This window comes from Meleagris gallopavo, chromosome 3, assembly GCF_905368555.1.
Source record: "Meleagris gallopavo chromosome 3, MGAL_WU_HG_1.1, whole genome shotgun sequence".
NCBI classification, from domain to species: domain Eukaryota; kingdom Metazoa; phylum Chordata; class Aves; order Galliformes; family Phasianidae; genus Meleagris; species Meleagris gallopavo.
Genome location: NC_139406.1, coordinates 82,900,208 through 82,916,987, shown reverse-complemented (window position 1 = coordinate 82,916,987; position 16,780 = coordinate 82,900,208). Strand labels below are relative to the sequence as shown.

At 38.0% G+C, this 16,780-nt stretch overlaps 1 protein-coding gene across 4 annotated transcripts in view; it reads right to left on the bottom strand.

Moving 5' to 3' along the window:
* FER1L6 (fer-1 like family member 6) overlaps window positions 1–16,780 on the bottom strand; it is an 84,614-nt gene that overhangs the window by 8,971 nt on the left and 58,863 nt on the right. For 2 of the 4 annotated variants that reach the window (XM_085221650.1, XM_085221651.1), the window contains 13 exons: window positions 16,494–16,677; window positions 16,101–16,294; window positions 14,442–14,564; window positions 14,297–14,336; window positions 11,621–11,736; window positions 10,571–10,702; window positions 9,554–9,679; window positions 8,446–8,573; window positions 6,450–6,620; window positions 5,488–5,648; window positions 3,613–3,755; window positions 2,966–3,054; window positions 637–735 (listed from right to left, as the gene is read on the bottom strand). In XM_085221650.1, the coding sequence (XP_085077776.1) occupies window positions 637–735; window positions 2,966–3,054; window positions 3,613–3,755; window positions 5,488–5,648; window positions 6,450–6,620; window positions 8,446–8,573; window positions 9,554–9,679; window positions 10,571–10,702; window positions 11,621–11,736; window positions 14,297–14,336; window positions 14,442–14,564; window positions 16,101–16,294; window positions 16,494–16,677 (1,706 nt within the window). Of the gene's footprint in view, window positions 1–636; window positions 736–2,965; window positions 3,055–3,612; window positions 3,756–5,487; window positions 5,649–6,449; window positions 6,621–8,445; window positions 8,574–9,553; window positions 9,680–10,570; window positions 10,703–11,620; window positions 11,737–14,296; window positions 14,337–14,441; window positions 14,565–16,100; window positions 16,295–16,493; window positions 16,678–16,780 lie in introns of those variants that run through there. The other 2 variants (XM_003205270.5, XR_014882687.1) reach the window with 2 other exon arrangements.

Sequence of the window (16,780 nt, the reverse complement as noted above, 5' to 3'; positions counted from 1 at the left end):
TCACAGAATGGCTTTGGTTTTAAGGGACCTTAAAGATCATCTAGCCCCAACCCCCTGCCACGGGCAGGGCTGCCCCCCACCAGACCATGCTGCCCAGGACCCCATCCAACCTGGCCTTGAATGCCTCCAGGGATGGGGCATCCACAGCTTCTCTGGGCAGCTGTGCCAGTGCCTCACCACCCTCTGAGTATAGAATTTCTTCCTAATGTCTAACCTAAAATGAGATTAGAAAATATTTCCCAAAGAAATAGTCTGGTATATTCCAGCTGTTTTTCTCTCTGATGACTCTAATTCCCTTTTCTCTAGTTATTTCATACCTCTCTGCTTGAATGTAATTCCTTGCAGTTCAAATTTTGTGTTTGGTCTCTGGTGTGGGTTTGGTATTCTTCATATGTGATCTCTTCCCACATGGGAAGAAAGTACAAGTGTCATTTCTTACAGTTGATTTTAAGTGAGAAAAATAGTTAAAAGGTACTCAGTATAAATGACCAGTTCAAAAAGGAGTTTGGAGCAAAGTAAAATAGTTGGAACTATTAAAGAAATAGCTCCTCAGAGAGCCCCACAAGATAACTTTTGTAACTGATCTTTGAACTAAAAATTATTTGCCCTTTTGAAGACAAGTTCTAAAGAACTTACCCTTTTACATAGATATCACTTGATTTTTGCCCTGTAAAGATATTTTCATCTTCTAGAATTACATCTTCTGTATTCCAAATGATTACCCTCAGTTCATAGCTGAAAAAGAAAAGAAACATTTTGCATAACTAAGATCGTGGTCATTGTTTTCATAGGCCTATGTATGACCGCTGGTTGGATACTAATGTAGGCCTCTACCAAATCATGCTTTTATAGAGAGAAATGTTGCATTTGTGCAAAACTCTTAAAATAGCACCAGCCTCGAGTCCCTTCTGTTTACAAGAGAGTCAAGTGATAGAATATAGATCATAGAATCATAGAATGGCCTGGATTGAAAAGGAGCACAATGATCATCTAGTTTCAACCCCCCTGTTGTGGGCAGAGTTGCCAACCACCAGACCAGGCTGCCCAGAGCCACATCCAGCCTGGCCTTGAATGCCTCCAGGGATGGGGCATCCACAACCTCTCTGAGCAACCTGTTCCAGTGCGTCACCACCCTCTGAGTGGAGCATGCTGAATGACAGCATCATCACAGCCAGCTTTGGGGGGATGGAAAATTCCTTGCTTTTTATGCGTTCGTTTCTTTGCAGTTTTCTTTACAAAACTGCTGCAATGAAACAGGTGAAGTTGATCTGAATGACATCATCAGGGGAGCCTCCAAAACTGTAAGCAGCTTGTAATAAGAAACAGAGTAAAAGGTGTTTTGCAGAAGAAATGGCTAAAATGATTATATTAGGTGCAATTCAGTGCATTTAACAGGAAAAAAAGTACTGTTTAGACATATTTTCACTTAAGCAAGCCCAGTCATCATCTTCAAAAGCACAAGCAAAAAGAATTAAATCTTTCCAATCCTTTCCACTCCCTATATGCAAACATTTCTGGCAGCCATCCAAAGCTCTAGAAGTTTGAACTGAAATACAGATACTGCAGGTGATATAAAAAAAAATCATGTTCAAAAATTTGAACATGCTTATTTTATAGGCTGTATAATAATAATAATAATAATAATAATAATAATAATAATAATAAAAGTATGTTTGGGAACACCAACAAATAATTTTTTTATTATGATATGCTGCCTTGGAAATTAACTCAGTTTCAGATGAGAAATTTTGCAGAGTCACCCTCCCTGGTGGTGTTCAAGAACTGTGGAGATGTGACACTGAGACATGGTTCACTGGGCATGGTGGGGATGGGTTGATGGTTAGACTAGATAATCTTAGAAATCTTTTCCAACCTTAATAATTCTATGATTCTAACTAACTAATTAACGTGGAATATTTTCACAAATGGTTTGAGGACCTGTGGAGCCTGGAGCCTCTTTTGCTGCAGCAAAAAGACAGATCTAGTCAAAAGGCATAACTCATGTTTGCATGTTAACTTTTTTTCTCATAGTTAATGGCTTGACAGTACGTTTCTGTAGTTCTTCTAGATTATGTAAAAGGCAGCAGCAGTTTGTTTTTGTATGTATTATTTGTTTAAAATCTCTTTTTCCTCAGAAAAAAACCTCTTGTTAAGGAGAATTACAGAAAGTTCTGGTCTGAAGAAACTAATTGTTACAGATATTCTTGTTTCGGTCAAATATTAGCTTTTCTAAAAAGAAAAGAAAATAAGCAAGTCTTTATTAAATTGCAGCTTGTTCAAACATAAATAAAGCATGAGTAGAATCTGCTGCTGCTTCAGACAGAAAATTCCCAAAAAAGGCTTTGGTAAAGTATAGGAACAAAGGTGACATAGGGTGACTTGAGAATTTTGTTGGTCATTTTTTATTTTTCACTTCCAAGCATTAAACAAGCTTGAAGAGCTATATGTAATACTGAATATAAAGCAGTAGTGTCCATCTGAAATCTGAGAAACTGCTGTTCCTGTTCTGTCTTCTGCCGCTTTATGTGTTTCTCGATCATCGCTTTGAACCAAGTACTGAAAATCCAGTAGGTACAGTACTGCATCACATTAACAATGTCACTCAGTTGCTAAGCACATTACATAACTGGAGGAAGTGCTGAAAACAGAATTATTTCTTTCAGCTTTACAAATGGAAGATAATAACAGAATTATTGCCTCTAGGTACCTCAAATTTCTACGTGAAAAGAGGGATGTCTTTCTAGATGCGGTGTGGTAGCTTTGGATGTAAAAATCACCAGCAGTTCTTTGACTTGTTGAATTAAAGAGACAAAATTAAGCATACTTCTTTGACTTCAGTTATGTGAATCTACAAAAACTTTTCTCAAGATTACAGAAATTTGTTATGATAGTTCTTTCTAGACACTTAAGACTCAGTCTCTGAAGACTTATGCCACCATGTTTGGAGGAAAGCATAGACTATTACCCTTTGGGTTTTCTTGGTGAAATGTCCACTGGAGGTCCTGGCAGAGGCATATGTTTTGGAAACATGTCAACCCACATCTGTAAACGACCCTTGAAGAAAAGAAAAACATTTCTGTAACTATTGAGACTTTTGAAGGTTTTTAGTGTAATTCTGTCTTATAAAACCACTGCTCCCTCTCTGGGCACCAAGCAGTTCATACTCTAACAATCTCATACATAAGCAATACACAATGTATTTTTTTATACGTATATTCTAGCAACCTCTCAGTAGATTGGTGAAGTTGGAATTGAGTTCAAACATTAGTAACCTCAACGTAAAATCCATACAAAAATAGTACGTAATGAAAATTAAAAAAAAAACAAATTCTAAACACGAAAAGTGCTTGTGTTAGATTAACAAACTAAAGCTAAATTTAAAATAAGTAAGTTCTACAGTTATACATTGTGTGGCTACTGTATATTTAGGTAACTCACTCTATACATATGCGTAACAATTTCCAGGTTGATACTTACAAATTCTCACGTATGGTACAACACCTGAATGCTGTCTCTGCAAGTTTGCAGATAAAAATTGAAGTCACAGTACCTGGAGGAAAGGAAAACTTCTCCTTGGTCTGCCATCACCCTACCATCTCTGAGCTGCTCTACCTGTTCCATGCCTGGCTTATCCTTGTGGTAGAGAGGCCGAGTCTCAATATGCTCTGGGACCAGTTTGTATCCAACTTCAGGGATTTCTTCCCAAGAACGTAAAACCTTTAAGGAAAGATGTTCATACGATTCAACTGGCTCCTCTATAGGAAAGGTAAAACAAAAAGAACAACCAGAGCCAAATTAGCATGCCAAACCCCTTAATATGTTCCATTAAGTATTAAAGATGGTCATTAAAAATCTAATTAAATTAAAAGGAAGATTTTATGTACCTCAGTTAAGGAGAGTCTTAAAGCACATTTAATTCTTGTAAATGAGTGTACTCACTGTGGTAAATAGAACAGTAGAACTTGGGCAACAGTTTTTCTATGCATACAGCAAATCATTTCACCAGAAATTATACCTATAGCTTTGGTTTGCCTTTTGATGGCAACAGCAAAGATTCCCCTGGAGAACCAAAGCACACCTTAGGGGAAGAGCGGCAATGTGAGGGCTGAAGGCCATGGGCAAGGACTCATCTTCTGAGCAGCTCAGCTTTGCCAGCCTCCTCAGCCTGGAGAAGGGCATTTCAAGGGAGGAGCAGTCTTAATAGTGCAGGTGATGTGGTTATTGAAAAGGAGAGGAGGCCTTCTGAGCCCTTGAGTCTCTCTTTTTTCCCTTTTTGTGTAGGTTCCACCAGAGATTTGAAGCAGGATGTCTCACTTTTCCAAGCTATTTAAGAGTTGCTGGTAGATTACAAAAAATTTGATTTGGATTTAAACAGCATTGAACCCTTCCTAATGGCACAGCAAGGAAGGATAACTCTTTGGTTCTGAGTCTTGACTCCCTTTTTCACAGTAGCACGTATTTGAGATGTGATATGTTTCATCTAATTGTATCCAGCTAAAGGCAAGGTCCTTAGCATCTGCTACTCAGTCACGGCTCAGTGGGCTATTGGGACAGACTATTCCTTGATAACCCATTCTGTCTGTCACAGGCACCTTTCTAACGACTGTTCTCACATCTTCTGAAGATGCTGTTTGTTCTTACTGGCTACAAGCAGTCCCAGACTGCCTTGGAGTAGATATCTAACTTCCATACTTCTAGAGCAAAGTTAAATTATTCTTTCTCTCACTATCTAAATCTGGATGCAAGTCCTTCAAATATTGCTTTCACCACCTGCAAAGTAGAAATGTTACTGCTTTCCACTTTTCAGTACTTCTCTAAATCTCAAATCTGTGACCTTTTTTAGTTTTAAAGGCCCAAATGATGAACAACGGAAGGACTCAGCAGGAAATAAGGATCCAGATGGACCTGTTTGAACAGCAGTTTGGTTAAAAAGCATATAAAAAACTGTGTGCTGTAAACTATTTCTTTACAATACGATGAAAAACTTGTGTACAAAAGCTTTACAGGAGATGGAATTCACCATCTGGTTTTGTATTTCCTTTCTTTTAGTTTTCATCATTTTGTTTGACACGGATTGTTCTGATTCTCATTTTACTGAACCAGATTTTGATCTAGATCAGGGAGTCACATTTGTTCATGTTCCAGTGAGGAAAACAAGCAGCAATATTGGAAACTCTCTCAGGCCAGCAAACTGAAAATGGACCAGCACTTCTCTCTCTAACAGTGTTGCATGAACAGCATTCTACCAGAGGAATGAGCTATATTTTTTCTGATGCCAAAAGGCACTTGCTCTAAGATGCATAAACACGGAGAAGTGAGGAGAATGTTCCCTACTATCTCCAAGATTACCTCCTTTGGTTCCACCTTGTCTTCATCCTCACTGCTCTTTTCCTTACTCTAAGGACAGTACATAGATACATAGCACAAGAAGGTCCTGGCTATAGGTATTACTATAATTAGTCAAAGAATGATAAACTACTTCATTACCATTCTCATCTTCAGTGAAGACTGTCTGTCCCGTGAAGACTTTTGTTCCTACTTGTATCTCCCCTGGCCGCATGAAAGGCCCATTTATTCTGTTGTCCTTACACAGCTTAGTGAGGATCTCACTTGGCTTGGTTGCATCTCGCCATGCGTTGTACCCTTCTCTGCAAGGAGGGAACAGAATTGAGAGAAATGGCTGAGATTTTCCCTCAGAAAAATGGGCAGCCAAGAGAAGAGAAGAGAAGGACTAGAGATTCTTCTTTGTTCTACCTGAAGGATTCAAATCTACATGTTCTATCTCCAGATCTGACATTTAAGTAAGATGCATTCTGTTGCTCCCTTGTGCAAAGGGAGAAGCTGAGATTGTCTGGGGCCTGGAACAAGGACATAAAGAAATACTTCATACTACAGCTAATAAGGGCTTCGGTTTTGGTCTCTTTTTTTTACATTTTCCATGGTTTGTAGATAAAATAGTGAAACGATCATGGAGCAAGAACCCCAAATTCTCATCTCTAAGGCAAATGCCCCACCCCAAGGCAGTGGGGTTATTTTAGTTTGGTTTTCTCCATACTGATTAATCTTTGCGCACAGCAACAACCTTGAGAGTCCAGCTGTGTGATTGGGATCAGGAACTCAGTGTCACTGCCTTGTGAGTCATTTCCACTACAGTGGCCCTATATGCCTGTCCAAAGGTAATTTATCAAGCAGATATGTTATAAAGAAGCTGTTTATTACCTAAAACACTTGGTGAACAAACGGTGTTGTTAATTTTAAGCTACTCTCTTCCTGCGTAGATTGACAGATACCTAGAGCAACTGCTAAGCTCTGCGGTGAAACTTAATTAAAATGCCTCCTGTGACTTTTGTCTTGGAGAAATTTTAATTTTTGGCCACATCTGGAATTTCTCCTTCAAAATATTCATTCACCACATGCTGCTCTCTGTGGCTGTCTGAAGAGGTACTTACATTTCATATTGACTTTGTAACCCACAGGTAGCTCTATGCCTGCTGTAGAAACGGTTTTCCAAATCAATTTTAGTTTCTCCAATCAGATCATCAGTTCCCACAAAGTCATGATCATAGATCAGAACTGTAAGCAGGGAATCCTTGGGAAATGTAGCCTGGATTTCAAATGACCTATGGCAAAAATTGGGAAGAACATGAAGTCAAATTAATTTTGATACCTAAAAAAGTAACTTAATGAATATAATGTGAATAATGTGTGGATAGTTTCCTCAACTTGCAAATTTTCTCTTCTAATAAACAATGGATTTTTTTTTTTTTTTTGCTTGTATTTTTTGTTTTAATGAAATGTCTGAATATACTGGAAACATACAGTGCAAAATATTTTTATTCTACTCCCTCACCACCTCCTGTGCTGTTCTAAGATTGTTCTCACCTTTAGTAGACAGAACAATGGCAAGGAGTAGAACTGTTGCAAAGATTTTTCCTTAATCTATCGTAGGTGAACACATAGAAATCGTGAGGCTAAAGAAACTGTATATGTGACAGTTTTTATACACTTTTCAGAATCTTCAAAAGGCTTTAAAGGAATACATGAGTCTTTTCTGTTTTGTTCCAGATCTACTGGATTGAATATTGAATATAGGATTTGGGGACACCCAACAAAATGATCAGGTAAAAGCTTTACAACAATTAAAAAAAGGAAGAAAAAAAAAAAAAAAAGCAAAAACAAGAAGTCTCTTTTCATTGAGTGCAAATTTCAAGGGATAAGAATAATTGTCATGAGATATTTTGGGAAGCTGGAAGTATACTTAAGAGGGATTTGATAAATTGTTGGAAGACAGGATATCCTCATCAGCACATCACTGGCTCCAGATTCCTCCGAAGAAAAACTGATCACTATCAAATTTTATCCTTCTTCTCAAATTGATCAAAGTATAATCTGTAGCAACAGCAGAGCAATTTTGGAAGAAAAGAGAAGTTTAGGAAAACTCTGGGGTTGCTCTGGGGTTCGTGGTGCCATGCTGACCAGGGCTGTTAACGATGGTGAGAGTTGATTACCATGACTGATACTACTGCTGTACAACACTTGCTGGGCAGTCACCCCACTATTGCTTTTTGTAGCAGCAGCAAGTATTGTCCAAGTGAATTAGCCATCTAAATCTAATATCTAAAGCAAATAGTAGTGATTTCCCTTCTAGCTATATGCATCTATTATCTTCAGGGTTTAGCACAATAAAGACTCAGCTGCTACCTCTACTAAAGGAGAACTTCAGTCACAGAGACTGACATGGTATGCAATGGAGGGATCACTCTTTTCTTGTCTTCTTTCCCTTTTTACTTCAAGTCTCTGCTGTTGTAGACAGAACCCTATTGTGACTAATTGGGCTTTCAGTACAATGGAATACAGTTTCTCTGTCTTAATGTTCTTCTAGATTACCTCCATCCCACTCAAAACAGTTTATTCACCTTAAAACAAGGAAACTTACTGTAATAAAACAATGGCTATTGAAATTAGCAACATTAAATAAACATAACACCTTGATAATACCAATTTGATGTTTTCTGAGAATCTGAACCCCCATTCAGAAGACTGGGGCGTGCTAAAACTAGTCCTTTAATGATGGCATTTATTTACCATTCTGTTCAACCTGAAATGGAAACAGATTTTGAAATCACACTCTTCTGTGCATATTTATTTCCCTTTAAACTTTGTATTAATTTGCTGAGACAAAATTATTTGTTGCTTCACTTCCTTTCATGCATCACTTCAAGAAACCTTTCACAGATTGCATTTCATGATGAATTGATTGTTATGAAAATGAAATAATTTGTAATTATACAGGGTGACATAAATTTTCAACATTTTAATCAGTAGAACTGTAAAACATCTGAACAGGCCAACATCAGCATACAACAAAACACTTTGTAATGGTTACAGCAAGACAAGGGACAAAAGAGAAACCTCCAATGAAAATGAAAAGAAGCCTTTACTGACCTTCCAAACACTGGGTTCAGCTGTTTGGGAATGTAGTTTTCTCTGTCTTTAATTTCTGTGTTGCCCAGTCTCAGCACAATGTAGGGATCTGACTTGCCATCTGGATCAGCTGGGCTGAGGTTAAATGCCTGTTAGGAAGAAAGACTACATCCTCAGGAAACTTTTCTAAACATAGTGTGGTCACAGAACAACTCTGTGGGTTCCCTGCCTGGTTCACACATGCTCTGGGGATTCAGGAGCCTTACTTGAGTAATAAAAAATTTGTTATTTACTACTGCAAGTTGCTGGGAAAAAACAATTTGGATGGATGAGAGGAGGATTTCCAAAGATGGAGGAGATGGAAGTATCTCACCACCACTGCTAAGACGGGAAAAGAGATGGGCAAGAGAATCAGTGCTGAGGAAGAAGCTGGCTGCAATAGTGCAGGCTGGATTCAGGAAAGGTTTCCCCAAAAGAATGGATGAGATCCTTGGACAATGCAATACAAGTCCTCTTTATATCAAGGAAATAATGCAATCACTTCCTACTCTTCAGTTTTGTCATTGTCTTGTTGTATGGCATACTTTCCTTCCTTGGTCACCTGCAGCTCTTAAATACCAGCTCCTTCTGTTTCATTTCTCACTTTGCACTCCCTCATTATCCTGTCCTCTGTATTTTTACCTCTTTCTCTTTCTCATACTTTTTCCATAATATCTACCACTCTGACTACACCCAACACACAGCTCTTACACATTGTTCTTTTTCCACTCACTGAGAAGGCTATATTTACATTTGTGTGATTTTGACACAACTCTACTGATTGAGACTTACCAAATTTGCATAATGTGTCTAGGAGAAGTTTTCTGTTATATGTTATTTTTACCCCTAGCCCTTTCAGTTGTAACAAGAAAAGAGATTCTTCTGTCTTGTGATTCATCATGAGGAATTTGGAAAGTTTCCTATTCTGAACACTCTTTTCTACAGCATGAAACATTGTCTGAGATAACAATAAAAAACTACCACGTGGATGAGGACTTTCAGAAGCTTCAGTGCAAAACACTGGAGCTAAGCCAAGTTGAAAAGCAGCATCCCAGTTACTTTCTGGTTCAAAGAGCAGTTATCTACTTACTGCCACAATATACACCCTGATAAGGACATTGACGGAATGGTTTGGTGGTATCCCTTGCAGGATGTGGGGCTGCCCTCCGTCCAGCAAGCTGCCATCCTCATGACTTGGGTATATGCAGAAGGAGCCCTGGTAATACAGGTAATACACTGTCCTTATCTATCCTCAAAAACAGATCAAGTGCAATGCAGAACCAACCCTTCAAATGCAAGCAAAACATCATTCATGCAGCACATTCTGTAGCACATACACACACAACGTGTTTTGTGGAACCACTCCAAGGGAACACAGGATTCAGTGTGCTGAATCTGCTTTTTTTAGTATTAATACTCTATATACAACATTTTGATCTTGTCTACATATTTGCAAAATGATAATTACAGTGACATAGTTTCACGGCAGTGTGACTGGAACCTAGCTTGCCATATATTTTTGAAGCCACATTAGAACTCATATAAATCAATATTAACTCATGCTGCTAAGTAGCTCATACAGCCTGAAAGCAATTGGTAAGTCATTTGAACAGAAATTTGCATTGCAAAGTAAGAAAGTATCAATGAGTTTAATCAATTCCTCTGACGTACAAAGTGCTTGAAATTCTACTAATATTATTCAGGCTTTGAATTGCATTTTCAGATTGCCTAATGATGCTCTGGATCAGACCATGCAATTGTTTTCACATGGAGCATATAAAACTATTCAAAATAACATATAAGGAGATGTGTGTAGTGTTACTACACTGTTACTACTACAGTGTAGTAACAGAAGTTGCATAAGTGGAATCTGAACGAGATCATATGTCTCTTTTCCTCTTCTGCGATTTAAAACATTTTGTAATTCCTTGTTTCAAATCAGCAGTGAATACCTGGTCCAGGAAAAATATGACTCTGGGTCCAATAAAAGAGATGACTCTATTTGCAACAGACTACAATTACTCCTTTCTTCCATTTCCGATACATCGAAAATACTCATGAAAACATACAGTCTCTAAATTATTGCCTATTTAACATCAGAGCTCACCTTAAATTTTCCTATTATTCTGTCTTCAGAGTCAGCATGAACTTCATCATTAGATTTTCCTCTTAAGAGCTGGAAAGTTTTCACCCAGTCCTCAAAGTTATTAAATTCACTCTCCAAGTCTCCTTCATAAATCTTTGAAAATAGGAGAATGCTTATTTTTTTGTGGTGCAGTGAATATATTTATAGCAACTTTTTTATTACAGGATGATTTAAAATCCATTTTGACTCAAACTATGGATTGTAATAACACCAAAGTTTTTGCAAAACTCCTTGAGGGAAAACAAAGTTAATTCCCAACTTGAAACAGGAATAGTTTTGTTCTTAATCAAAGTCTTTTCTAAGGATTGAAAACAGTGCATTAATGCAGTGGGCTGAAGTGGCTCTTGAAGAGCCACGATGAACATTTAATAAGTACTGACGTAGGGGAAAAACAGTGTGGATGCACTGTTTACTGTCTGCACTGTGATGTTTACTGTGTGCCTTTGATGTACTGATGCCTTTTAACTGCTGTTCAGTATCACAAAAGAGCAAAGTAGACAACAGTAAAGTGCCATGGGGACAGGGCTTTAGGACAGGTAACAAGATCAAATTGTTTAAAAAAACCCGTTCTTTTCCTCCTATACTCTCTGTCTGTAGTTTATGAAGTATTACTCAGTGTGAAAGAGAAGGGGTTAGCTTAATTATCTCCTAAAATTTGGAAACAGCATTTTCAAATTTTCCTTTACTCAGCTAGAATGTAATCCAAAGTGTCCTAAACTTTTCATATCTCCTCATCTCTTCATGGCTTATATCTTTTTCTTTGAATTCCTTCTATCGTTACCCAACCAACGCAAGCTAGATACTACCACCCCAGCAGGGACGGTGTCCTGGCAGCTGCAGTAATGTCTTCTACGCTCTTTTTTTAAGTCATCCTTAATAGGTTGTAATACACTATTATTGCATGTGTTATATTAATGTCAAAGTGTCTGAAATAAATTTGTTTGGCTGAACTCTGTCCCTGGGGTTAAGGGAATTCAAGCAGACTGAACAACAACCTTATTTCTCTCTCACCTGCAGTGTTGCTAGGTTTGGAGTTGTTTCTTGCTGTTTCCTTTTGAATGTCTTATCCTTCTTTTTGTTTGGTTCCTCTTCTACAGTCAGCGCAATGTAGTCTGAAGTTTGCTTGCCTGCAGAGATTTTCATGACATCATTTAGGTTTCTGCTCAGTAATGCATATAAAGTTCTTCAGATAAGAATGCAAAATACATTTTGAAGATTCCCCCCTTGCTCCTTCCTCATTCATCCTTCTGCTATGAAGCAGAAGATCCCCTCTTTTCCCAGTCCTGCAGACAGAGAGGTGGCAATTCATACGGTCTGTGGCTGACTATCTTCATGATTAGCTTGGTGGACAAAGAATGATGATGTCCTGCACAACACCTTCCCTCCTGGCCACCTCCCAGAACACTGTTGCTTTTTCTCTCACTCCTTGCAGATCTTAACATCTTTCATATAACATTTAAAGCTTATTTAAAACTGGAAGCTACTATTTAGGCTGACTGGTACTTCAAATATCAAAAGATCCAAGCCTTTCTCTGTTTAAAGGTGTCATAAAACAGAGAGTATCTCACCTTGAGAAAGCCCGGATGTAGGAAAAATGGGAAGAGGTATCTGCCTAAGCATGAGCCAGACTCCAAACAGTGACAGTGGACTTATCAACAAAAAGAGGATGAGCCCCCAAAAATGGCACTGAAACCAGTTATTGGGCTGAAGTCTGGACTTTGAGTTCACTTCTCTTTCAATTTGAGAGTAGTCTGTGTGTGTCTGATACCACTACTACTCAATACTTAGAACTGCACATATATGTACATATTGTATCAGTGCCATCCTATATGTATAATGCTTATCATCATAGCTTAACATAAGTAACAAAAAATACCAGAAGAGAATTTACAAGGTCTTGAATCTTCAGACAAAAAAACAACGTCACAACTGCCTTGACAGCAGATAACTGTTTATCAACATATCAAGTAAAAGTATAATTATAAGTGAAAATTGTATCTTTGTAGAATGTATTCTATCTAAACATTCCCTCCCCATGGACAAGTGAGTTCCACCTTGAAAGTGATCTCTTCCTCATCTCCCAGCAGCACCTATGATCAGAGAAATACTGATCATACTGTCAGCTGCAATTTTGAGAGGAATAACATCAGGCATTCAGTCTGTGTCCTCAATCTACAGAAATTTCATCATCATCTTTAAAATCACCTCAATCACTGGCAATACCATGCAAAGTTGCTATAGTTTAACTTTGAACAACAGTTCTGTGCAAACTGTGAGCATTTCTTTGCTTTCTCAGTCTATTCAAAAAGTTACCTCTGTCAAAAATAATTACTAGAGCTGTGTTTAACTATGGAGGAACCTGTCGAGCCATGGACTGTTGTCTTTGGGTTTGATATATTTGCATACATATGTACACACATATATGTACACATCTCGAGTACTGTGTTCAGTTTTGGGCTCCTCACTGCAAGAAAAACACTGAGGCCATGGAGCATGTCCACAGAAGGGCAGCAAAGCTGTGAAGGGTCTGGAGCACAAATGTTATGGGAAGCAGCTGAGGGAACTGGGGTTGTTCAGTCATTGAAGAGGAAGCTCAGGGGAGACCTTATTGCTTTCTACAACTCCCTGAAAGGAGGCTGTGGTGAGGTGGGGGTTGGCCTCTTCTCCCAGGTAACAGCAATAGGATGAGGGGGATTGGCCTCAAGTTGAGCCTGTGGAGATTCAAGTTTGGCATTAGGAGAAACTTCTCAGAAAGAGAAATTCCAGCACTGGAAGGGGCTGCCCAAGGAGGTGGTAGAGTCACCATTCCTGGAAGTATTCAAGAACTGCGTAGATGTAGTACTAAGGAACATGGTTTAGTGGGGAAATATTGGTGGTAGGTGGGCAGTTGGACTAGATGATCTTAGACATCTTTTCTAACTTTAATGATTCTATGATTCTATGTACAGGGACATAAGTATATATGTATATATGTATATCATAGAATCATAGAATCATAGAATCACAAGGTTGGAAATGACCTATAAGATCATCTAGTCCAACCGTCATCTCATTACTACTGCTACCACATGCTACTAAACCATATTTTGCAGCTCCTCATCCAAACGTCTCTTAAACACTGCCAGGGACAGTGACTCCACCACCTCCCTGGGCAGCCATTCCAGTGCCTGACTGCTCTCTGAGGGAAAAAGTTTTTCCTCATGTCATATATGCACACAGTGCCTATTTCTGGCCAATTCTTTAAAGAATTTTGTGCAAAATAATTTCTCCTGAACATGATCAACAGCTAAAATTTAACAGCTATGAAAGTTACAAATTTGATAATGGACTCTATCAGCAGAATCTGTTCCTATGTTATTGATCTTTAATTGGATTCAAAATTGAGAGAAGCTCCTTTTCTGAACCTATTACGAATGCAATATAAGATGAGGATAATGTTCATTTTCTATCATTACAATTTTGACATTAAAATCTTTGATCATAATACTGGAACAATAGAAAAACTCATGTTTAACCCAACACTATTTGTGAAGTTTTAACCTACTCACCATTTGATCATCTGTAGAGGAAAGAATCCTCTATACCAGCAGACTTCTGTTATTAGACATTAATGGTTAGCAGTAAAGCAATAGAGAAGAAAAGTTTTAGAAATACAAAATAATAGAAAAATGCAAATAATTTACTTACAGTCTTCAGCTTTCCCCTCACTAGGAAAAATTTCTTTCATCTTTTCAAGGAAAAAGAAAAGACAATGGACAAACTCCTCAGTATGAGTGCAATATCAGGTTCATCTAGTTTTACGGTATGAGTTAGGGCTTACTGGATGACTTACTTTTTGCATTTTGAGCATGGATGCATAGTATTTTGACCACCAGTCAATAACATTCTCAGCTGATTCATCTGCAATTGTTCTTTTTTTCCTCTTTGTTGACCGTCGCAAGGATTTTTTCCTATCCTACCAAAGAATACACAATTGAACTCTAGAACAGATTCAAGTTAATCTCTTATACATGACATCAAGAATGAACAGATGTATATGGAAAAAAATCTCTACCTCCAAGAGCTACATAAAATGCAGTATGAGTTAGCATCTCTGTCTTTTATTCCAAGACACTTCATGATGATCATCGTATTAATAAAGCAATCCCTATGTTACCTACTTATGTTGCTAAAATTTTGAATATTTGAGACATTGCTAAAGAATCAATCCATACAACAGGTAAATATACAGAGTCATAAGTAATAACATTTTAAGGGGTATAAACATGCAGGTACAAATTTCATGTTCCTAAATATTCTAAGAACTTCATTGCTTTTTGAAGATCAGAACAGCTGTATTTTTCATTAAAAACAAACAAATAAGCAAAAAGCTAAAAACATGCGGCTAATCTTAGTAGTTTCATTGTTGTTTAAGAAGCCTAGGCCCTTCTCAAGTAGCTTCATCCTAAACCCTCACGGAAACTGTTTATTTGGCAGGAGTAGGATCATGCATAGAAAGTAGGGATGATATCTAATATGAAATGGAGAATTAAATTACAGATTTCCCTCTAGGAAATCCTTTCGTACTATATCTGGTATAATACATTAAAATTGATCTGTAAGAAATGAAAGATTCAGGGAAGTGTGTACATGTATGTATGAGAAACTCCTTCATTTTTCTTGACCTCTTGACTATGAAGGCTTATGGAAGCATCTCACTTCATCGTGGGCTAAAGAAACATGCTTTGTGCAGCTGCAGAAATAGCATGTAAAATGAAACTCATTCCTGTGGCCTCTGTTTTTAGTTTTGCTAATAAACCAGTGATTGTGGTGGCAAAAACTGGAGAGAAATGAAGAATATGTGCTCATGAACAAATGTACAAATGAACAAAAAGTATATAATGTTCACATTATATACTGTACAGTAATATGTGCACATACTGTACAGTATGGGACCGTGCTGGCAAGAACTGCCTTGCTTCTTTGTGCTTTTCTGTCTCTTTATATCCACACATTGTCACCAGCTTCATCCTTCAACTGTAAAATGTTTTGAAAACAGACTTTCCTCTCTATTTTTATACAACATCTAACACAATGTGACTTTAATCCATGCTTACACACCATCAACATAGAAACAGTTGTTCATAGTGACAATTTTGTAATTAAGTAGATCATTCAAGACCAGAAGCAAAAATCCTACTATAACAGTATTGCTTGTCCATGGGATGAGCACAGAAGGTAGAAAGGCAGTATCTATTAATGGAATTAATTAAATTACATGGAGTCAAAGCAGCATTGACAACCAGTCCTATTAAGGTCCAGTGAGAAGGGTGGGTGCTAACATTAGAACCCAGAATTTCTATTAAGTTGTTATCTGGAAAATATCATTCTACTGCTACAACATCTAAGGATCTGGCTAATCCTGAGTTCAAACAAGAGATTACAATTTTATAAGGAAGGGCTGAAGTCTACAAGACTGCAGCAGACAGCTGGCAGTCTCAGCGATGCTCACCTTCTGTTTTCTGTCTTTCTCTGGTTTGGAGATGGAGTGTTCTGGTTCAGCAGCAGGAGGTGTTGCAGGACCTGGTTCTAGCTCTATCACTGTACATTTACCCTGCTCCACCTCAGCGTAGATGTGATCAGCTAAACAAGATTCCTGGGATAAGTCAGGAGGCTGGGATGACTCAGATGAAGCTGAAATTAAAACTTTGCAACTTAGGTAAAATTCTGCTAGAAATGCTATCATCACGTATGATGATGAACAAATCATAAGTGTTGACTCTATACTTAATTCAATAAAACAAACCTAAGCGTGTACCTGGTGTGAAGCCTCTGAGCAGCTGCTTCACTATTTTCACAAAACACTGCTTATTCTTTCTGTTTGGGATCTGGCTTGTTCATTTACCTTTCTCTGTTTCTGCAATGTCAAGTCTGCTTGGTGTGGCTTGAAGATCCAACTGGGGCTTAAATAGGAATTGCTTAAGGCAATTGATGGTGTGTGTTCCAACAAGAGTGCTCCTCCCAAAAGCTCTCCAGTCGACTATGCAGATGCTTAGTGGGGGATGCAAGAGTTCATTTTCTGGTAGTTCCTAGTGGAGATGCACAGATAGCAGTATGAGACGTGCTAGAGAATATAGCTCACTTGTCACATATTTGTGATGAAACTCAGTGAGGTTGACACTTTTCCATCCT